The sequence below is a fragment of the Dipodomys ordii genome, unplaced genomic scaffold (assembly GCF_000151885.1).
Source record: "Dipodomys ordii isolate 6190 unplaced genomic scaffold, Dord_2.0 Scaffold121, whole genome shotgun sequence".
In the NCBI taxonomy this organism is placed as follows: Eukaryota; Metazoa; Chordata; class Mammalia; order Rodentia; family Heteromyidae; genus Dipodomys; species Dipodomys ordii.
The window spans coordinates 1,810,930-1,819,731 of NW_012267337.1; the positions used below are offsets into that span (position 1 = coordinate 1,810,930).

At 43.3% G+C, this 8,802-nt stretch overlaps 1 protein-coding gene across 1 annotated transcript in view; it reads left to right on the forward strand.

Moving 5' to 3' along the window:
- Rpgrip1 (retinitis pigmentosa GTPase regulator interacting protein 1) overlaps positions 1-8,802 on the forward strand; it is a 67,192-nt gene that overhangs the window by 28,887 nt on the left and 29,503 nt on the right. Inside the window, exons 10-13 of the mRNA XM_013029667.1 lie at positions 1,159-1,232; positions 5,333-5,478; positions 6,844-7,004; positions 8,013-8,156. Coding sequence (XP_012885121.1) covers positions 1,159-1,232; positions 5,333-5,478; positions 6,844-7,004; positions 8,013-8,156 — 525 coding nt within the window. The remainder of the gene's footprint in view (positions 1-1,158; positions 1,233-5,332; positions 5,479-6,843; positions 7,005-8,012; positions 8,157-8,802) is intronic.

Consider the following 8,802-nt stretch of genomic DNA (forward strand, 5'->3'; position numbering starts at 1 on the left):
GGGGCTAACAATGTTCAAGAGGAAGTGTACTCATTACCTCACTCATGTAACTGTAACCCTCTGTATAGTATCTTTACAATAAAAAAAAAAAACCAGCCAAAAAAAAACATAACAATAGCAAAATGGACTTGGGGCTTAGCTCAAGTGACAGAAGATCTGCCTGGTAAGGTCAAGTTCAAGTTCAAACCCAGTACCACCAAAAAGAAACAAAGTGGGGGTGAGGCGGGGCAGTGGAGTAGTTGCCTTGTAAGATGCCCTGGGTTCTTTTCTCACTAAAAGCAAGCAAGCAAGAAAGAAAGAAAGCAAGAAAACAAGAAAGAAAGAGAGAAAGAGAGAGAGAGAGAGGAAGGAAGGGAGGGAGGGAGGGAGGAAGGAAGGAAGGAAGGAAAGGAAAGAAGGAAGGAAGGAAGGAAAAGTAGAAAAGGAGGTATGTAAAGGAGGGGAGGGGGAAGGAAGAAAGAATGAATGAAAGAAATTAATTTGTTCCAATAACAGTCTCTATCTCACCTTCATTGACTCAAATTTAAAAGATTTGATTTAAGCTGGCCACCAGTAGTTCACACATGTTATCCTTTCTACTCAGGAGGTTGAGATCTGGGGATTGAGGTTCGAACCCAGCCTGGGCAGGAAAGTTCATGAGACTCTTGTCTCCAATTAGCTACCAAAAAAGTTAGAAGTGGAGCTGTGGTTCAAGTGAAAGAGCACTATCCTTGAGCACAAAAACTCATGGACAGCACCCAGGCCCTGAGTTCAAGCCCCATAGTCAGCACAAAATGGAAAAAAAGAAAAGAAAAAAGAAAAAAAATATTTGAGTCATGACTCCTGACAGACACAGGAGCTGAGCATAGGGAAGCTCTCACTTATTTCCCCTCCTGCAGTAGAAAAGGGTCATCTTCAAGTCAGCAGATTTGTTGTTGTTGTTGTCATTGTTGTTGTTGGTCTTGGGGAAACTGGGCCTGAGCTCTTCAGCTCAAGGCTAGCGCTCTACCACTTAAGCCACAGCTTCACTTATGGCTTTTTCTGCTTATGTGGTGCTGAGGAATCAAACCCAGGACTTCATGCATGCAAGGCAAGCACTTTACCACTAAACCACCTTCCCAGACCTCAAATCAGCAGATTTTTAAAGTTTGATCTCAATCTTTCTCTTCTCATTCCTAGTTTCAAGAGAGAATTGAAGATTTGGAAGATGAGCGCAAGTTGCTAAATGACAATTATGATGGGCTCTTAAAAAAGTGAGTAACAAAGGGGAAAAAAAGGAGGCTACAATGCTTGATAAGAAATGTACTCATTATCTTGCCCGTGTAATTGTAACCCCTCTGCACAGTATTTTCACAATAAAAAAGAAAAGAAAAGTGAGTAACAAAATGTAGTCCCTGAACATTGTTTGCTGAAAAAAAAGTGATAGAAAATGCAAATATAATGTCTAGCACTGATAAATATATTGGGCAGCTGGTAATCAATATAGTCAGTGAAAATAGACATTAGCACAGACTTTTGGGAGAGGTTTGACACAATCAATTAAAATGTCAAATACACATAGCTCTTATATGAGCAATTACTCCTCCTCCTCCTTCTTCTCCTCCTCCCCATCCTCCTTCCTCCTCTTCCTCCTCTTCTTCCTCTTCTTCCTCCTCCTCTTCTTCCTCTTCTTTCTCCTCTTCCTTCTCATCTTCCCCTCCTCCTCTTCATCTTTGTCTTCCTCCTTCTCCTCCTCCTCCTTTTCTTCCTCTTCATTTGGAGTCAAAATGAACACAAACTGTTTGCTTTTATGCACAGATATTTTATGTAAGAATGTTAATTATTGTTAGTAGTAGCAAAAAAACCTGGAACCCTACGAATTTCCATTGATGGAGATGGATTAAATAAATCATGTTGCATATGCACAACAAAATGCTATGTGGTCTTTAAAAGTGAAGTAGATTAGCCAGGCCCTAGTAGCACACCTATAATCCTGGGAGCCTTAGAAGGAGAGGATCATAGTTTTAGATTAGTCCAGGAAAAGTTCAGTGGTGTGAACTTACCATTCTAAGCTCTGTGGAAGGCTGAGATCAGAGGATCTAGTTAACTTAGGCAGAAAAGTTTGCAAGACTCCATCCCAATGTAAAGATGGTGAATATAGTTGCACTTGCCTCTCATTCCAGGTAGAACATGAAGACTAAAATTGGCAGATCTTTAGCCAGGTGTGTACCCAATCAGGAAGGAAGACTCTATGTCAAAAAAGAATCAGTGCTAAGCTAGGTGGCAGTGGTTCATGCCTGTAATCCTAGCTACTCAGGAGGCTGAGATCTGAGGATCAAGATTCAAAGCCAACCCAGGCAGGAAAGTCCATGAGACTCTTATCTCCAATAAACCACTGGAAAACCGGAAGTGGCACTGTGGCTCAAGTGGTAGAACGCTAGCCTTGAGCTGAAGAGCTGAAGGACAGTGCCCAAGCCCAGAGTTCAAGCCCCATGACTGACAAAAAAAGGGTGGGGGGAGGAGGAGTTGGGGAGGTAGGAAGGGAAGGGATGGTAGGGGAAAAACAAAGGAGGGGGTAACAATGCTTGATAGGAAATGTACTCACTACCTTACTCATATAATTGTAACCCCTGTGTACAGTATTTTTACAATAAAAATATATACAAAAAAACAGTGCTAACCAGGTGCCAGTGGCTCACGCCTGTAATCCTAACTACTGAGGAGGCTGAGATCTGAGGATCTCGGTTCAAAGCCAGCCCAGGCATGAAAGTCCGTGAGACTCTTATCTCCAAAAAACCACTAGAAAACTGGAAGTGGCGCTGTGGCTCAAGTGGTAGAGCACTTGCCTTGAGCTGAAGAGCTGAGGGACAGTGCCCAAGCCCAGAGTTCAAGCCCCACAACCAACCAACAAAACAAAATAAAACAAAACAAACAGTGCTTTATGTAACTGTAACCCCTCTGTACGTCACCTTTATAATACAAAAAAACAACAACAGGAAAATTGTCAAAAAATGCAAGAGACTGTACAATGAAATCTACAAAATATTGCTGAAGGAAGTTTAAATAAACATAATAAATGGAAAAAAGTAACTAGTGTTAGCCAGGCACCATGGTAAGGGCTCATGCCTACAATCCAAGCTACTTAAAAAGCTGAGATCTGGCCGGGTGTCGGCGGCTCACGCCTGTAATCCTAGCTATTCAGGAGGCTGAGATCTGAGGATTGTGGTTCAAAGCCAGCCAGCCTGGGCAGGAAAGTCCATGAAATTCTCATCTCCAATAAACAACCAGAAAACTGGAAGTGGTGCTGTGGCTCAAGTGGTAGAGTGCTAGTGAGCTGAAGAGCTGAGGGACAGTGCCCAGGACCAGAGTTTAATCCCCAAGAACAAAAAAAAAAAAAAAAAAGAAAGAAAAAAAGAAAAGAAAAAAAATGTTGAGATCTGCATGGGCAGACAAATCCAAGAGACTCTTATTTCTAGTTAGCCAGCAAAAAGCCAGAACTGTAGGTGGTACAGCAGCACCAACCTCAATTTAAAAAGACAATGGGCCTTAAGTTCAAGCCCTAGTACCAGCATACACACACACACACACACACACACACACACACACACACACACACAGAGTACAAGAATAGGCTGGAGGAATGGCTCAGCAGAAGAGTGCAATGCTGTAAGTTCAAACCCAGCACAGCCAAAAACAAACAAACAAACAACCAAGGTAAACATACTGTTCAAAGAAAAAGAAAGCTGTTTGGGTATGGCTTCACATGCATTTAAAAGCATATGAGGCTTGTAGTTAAGCAAAGGAATACCTTCTCTTTTACTCTATATACTTCTCTATTGTTTTCATTTTTCTATAATAACATACATTCACACATTAATTTTCTAATTAAAAGCACCTAGAAGATTCTAAGAATTAGGAGTATGGGTTCTGGGAGGGAGTGATACTGAAAAAAACTACAACACCTGAATTAGGTCTCTGTTGTCTTGAAGATTGAGTTCAAGGACATGGAGGGAGAAGTAAAATGGCTAAGATCTATTAAAGTAAAACATAAGGAGAGCTCCTGCTGGACAAGAGGGGTCCCAAGGGAGGACACCAGCTGGGGCGTGTAATGTAGGTGTTTCTAGCAGTGAGCTACATGACTGTTAAGATAATTGGACAGCTTTTGGACCATAGCAGTGCTCAGACACACCAGAGGATCCAGGCAGCTGGCACAGGTTCTCGATGCATTGTTTAGCCCCTCTGACTGGTACTCATTCCTGTGCATGCCTCTGGGGTCCAATCTACTCTTGTTCACATAAATTCTTCCAGGGGCAATAGGCCATGATGTGATGCCCAGGGGCCCACATTTGAAACTGCTCAAGCCATGGTGAGGGATGTAGAATTTCTATGGGAAGAGTCCTTTGCTCTAATTGCCTAGCCCCTTTTTCTGCTCTCAGTGGTGTATGCCTCTAATCCAAGCACTTGGGAGGCTGAGACAGGAGGATTGTGAATTCAAGGTCAGCCTGGGCTACATGTAAAACCCATTTCAAAAACAGCCAGTAGCTGGTGATTCATACATGTAATTCTAGGTACTCAGGGCCTGAGATTTGAGGACCATTGTTCAAAGCCAGTCCAGACAGAAAAGTCTGTGATCCCAATTACCTAACAGTTTTTGACAAGTTTCATTCCTATATAATACTTGTATAATAATTTATAATGCAGTTCAGCGGCAAGTCTTCTCCCAACTGTCCCATGATATAGACAGAAGAATAAGGTGAGAAGAGGAAGATTTTGTTTCTCATTTCTAAAGAAGCAGGCCTAACCATGTCAGGACACATGGTACCCTGTCTAAAGAAAGCTGTGGATGCTGGGTGCTGGTGGCTCATGCCTGTAATCCTAGCAAGTGAGAAGGCTGAAATCTGAGGATAACGGTTTGAAGCCAGACTGGGCAGGAAAGTTTGTGAGACACTTATCTCCAGTGAACCAGAAAAAAGCCAGAAGTGGATCTGTGGCTCAAGTGGTAAAGTGCAAGCCTTGAGTGAAAAAGGTAAGGGACAGCATCTAGGACCTGAGTTCAATCCCTAGTAGTGGCACAAATCACAATAAGACAAGAAAGCTGGGGTGCTTAGAGGAGTTCTCTGGGAAATGCCTGTGATTGGGGTATTTTCTCAGTGAGACACTTCAGATCTAAACAAAAGTGATGCTAAGCAACTCCTCAATGGGACCTAGAAGTTCCAAGGCAGTTGGTAAGTGACAGTTGCAAATCCAGAAGGGCAGAGAAACATGTAGAGAAATGAAGGAGGAACTAGGCTGCAGAGATGCTGAAGCTGTGTAATAACGACGTTGTGTCGCACACCTTCGAGTGTCCACCTGACCACTTGCTTCCTGAACTCAGCATGCTGGACAGAAGCAGCCAGCCCTCCTGGAACAGCGAGCTGCTTGGAGATGAGCTGCAGGAGCAGGTCTCTCAGATACAGGAGCAGTTCGATGAAGAGCTGGAGGAGAAAGGACAAGTTTTATTTCAGCTGTCCAGAGAGAAAGGTAGGTCACGTCTGTAAGCTCTCTCAAATGTGGTTCAGGGAGAAGGAAATTGGGGCTTTTGCTTCTCCAGTTTCCTCACTTGATGCTATTCTTTGATTAGTTACCAGTAAGAATTAAAATACTGGCCATTAGACACATTTAGATTCAGGAGGCAGGACATGTGCATCTTTTGTATTTGTCTTTCAGTGAAGTTGGTGCCGTTTTTATTTTTGTGCCAGGGGCATGAACTCAGTGCCTCACGCTTTTACTCAGCTCTTTTACTCAAGGCTGGTGTTCTACCAGTTGAGCCACTCCTCCATTTCTGACTTTTTGATGCTTAATTGGCCATAAGAGTTTTATGGACTTTTCTCCCTGAGCTGGCTTTGAATCTTGATCTCTAAATCTCAGCCTTCTCAGTAGCCTCAATTACAGTCATGAACCACTAATGCCTGGCTCTAAATGCCAGACCTTAATTGTGTTTTTTTTAAAAAAAAAATAATGTGAGAGGAAAATGCTGAAATAAAGATACAGGTTGACCCATTGTAACAATGAGATGTACAAGACACTGTTGAAAATGAACTTTATAGCTTGCGGGGGGCAGAGAAGTTGGGGAGGTGGGGAGGGAAAAGATAGTAGAAGAAAAACAAAGGGAGGGGGTAACAATGCTCAATAGGAAATGTACTCATTGCCTTACTCATATAACTGTAATCCCTTTGTACAGTATCTTTACAATTAATATATATCTTTACAATTAATATATATATTAAAATGTGAGGGGATAATGATTCTTAATTTAATTAGTTTTAAATTCACTTTATTTTTATTTTTTATTTTTAAATTTTTCAGTTACATAAGTAACTGTACAAAGGGGTTACAGTTACATGAGTAAGGTAATGAGTACATTTCCTATTGAGCATTGTTACCCCCTCCTTTGTTTTTCCCTTACTAATTCACTTTATTGATTGAAAGTATTTGTGTGTGTGTGTGTGTGTTTGTGTGGGGCACACTTAGGGGTTTGAGCTCAGGGCTTGGGTCCTGCCCCTGAACTTTTTTGCTAAAGATGTTCTATCACTTGAGCCACAGATCTACTTTTGGCTTTTTGGTGGTTAATTGGAGAGAAAAGTCTCATGGACTTTCCTGCCTGGTTTTGAACTGTGATCCTCAGTCTCCTGAGGAGTTAGGATTATAGTTGTTAGCCACTGGTGCCTAGCTGGTGTTCCTCTTTCTGCTGGCATTTTTTTTGCTTTAGGATCTAGCAAGCCTTTTATGGAAATCTGAGACTTGCTTCTCTCCAGAAAAATGCTAGAAGGAAATAAACATTACAGGAAATTTGGCTGTGGTCACTAATCACTACAGTTTGAACTCTCTGGATTATCTTTTCACCAGCTGAAAATACAGATGTGAACTTTGAAGTCACCAGCACCCTTCAGAAGCCTGAGCAGGCGGTGGAGGTCCTCCAAAAGACAGTGATAGTGCCCCAGTCTCCTGACAGGCCACCAGAAGCAGCCACTCCTCCAGCTCTATTTGAAGAGACAGACCAGAAAGAGGTAGGAGGCTCTTTATTAGAAAAGTTTTATTTATTATTTACTTTTTTGTGGTGCCAGCACTGGGGCTTGAACTCAGGTCTTTGTGCTCTCGTTTGTTTGTTTTTACACAAGGCTAGTGCTCTACCATTTGAGAGAGAGCTCCAGTGTCTCAAACTCCATCAAGGGAGTTCTGGCAATTGTCCCAGAAGAGGTGAGAAGAGTAGAAATAAATAAGTGACCTTCTTTTTTCTTTCTTCTTTCTTTCTTTCTTTCTTTTTTTTTTCTTTTCTTGACCGATACTGGAGCTTGCTCAGGGCCCTGAGGCACTATCTTTTAGCTTTTTCACTCAATGCTGGTGCTCTTGAGCCACAACTCCACTTCTGGCTTTTTGGTAGTTAATTGGTTAATAGTCTCATGAACTTTCCTATCTGGGCTGTTTTCAAACTTCAATCCTTATATCTCAGCCTCCTGAGATTACAGGTATGACCCATTGGCTCCCAACCCTGAATGACCTAATTTTTTTGGGGGGGGGGGCAGGTCCGGTCGTGGGACCTGAACTCTAGGCCTGGGCATTGTCCCTCAGCTCCTCAGCTCAAGGCTAGCGCTCTACCACTTGAGCCACAGTGCCACTTCTAGCTTTTTTCTTTTTGCTTATGTGGTGCTGAGGAATCGAACCCAGGGCCTCAGGCATGCAAGGCAAGCGCTCTACCACTGAGCTACCTTCCCAGCCCTTGAATGACCTAATTGAGGGAGGTAGAAGGTAAAAGGCAGAGAGAGAGAAGACAGAGGACCATGAGATTCACTCACCCAGCTCTGATTATGCAGTCCTTTTGTAAGAGGAGGTCTTAAAAGTGACCTGCAATAGCACAGACACACTGCCATTAGAGGCTGTGTAATCTCCCTGGGTCAGAGCCCTGAAGAGAGAGTCATCTCTGCCACAGGTATTTTGCTGCAACCAACAACTGCTTTTTAGAGTTGTTGCCACATCTGTCACATTTATGCTCCTCTATCAATGCTTTCCCTCTCTAGCCCAATGAATCAGAAATCGATGAAGAAAAGAAACTGTCCCAGATGTTGAGTGAGTTGCAGGTGTCACATGCAGAGACCACACTGGAACTGGAGAAGACCAGAGACATGCTGCTTCTGCAGCGCCAGATCAATGTGTGTTACCAGGTACAAGGGAAGAATGGCTCCGGATTGGAATGGATAATAGGCTTAGGGGACCCACACACAATGAGAAGGAAGCATGATCCAGGGTTCCTGGGCTGACAGCAGGTGAAAACAAATAGTGTTGTCATTTGAAGAATTGGAGGGCTCACCCATAGCCAGGGTACCTTGGCACTAGAAGCCATAGCCAGCTAGTAGAGTGCCCAGTGTGGAGCTTGGGGTCCAATTTTCCCAGAAGTCTTAGAGAAATTTCACCCTATGACACCACTAGCAGAGCTAGTTCTTGGTGAGGGAGTACGGGGGTAAGTGGGGAGGGAGGTGGGGAGGGAATGAGGAACCCTGGCTTTTTTCTTGTTTTTGTGCCAATACTGAAGTTTGAATTCAATATCCTTTAGCTTTTTCTCTCAAGACTGGCACTCTACCACCTGAGCCACAGTTCTACTTTCAGTTTTTTGGTGGCTAATTGGAGACAAGAGTCTCATGGATTTTCTTGCCTGGCTGGCTGCAAACCTTGATCCTCAGACCTCAGCCTCCTGGGTTGCTAGGATTACAGGTGTGAACCACTGGTATCCAGCTTCCTGGCCTTTTTCTTTTTTGGGGGGGTCTGGTCGTGGGGCCTGAACTCTGGGCCTGGGCGCTGTCCCTCAGCTCT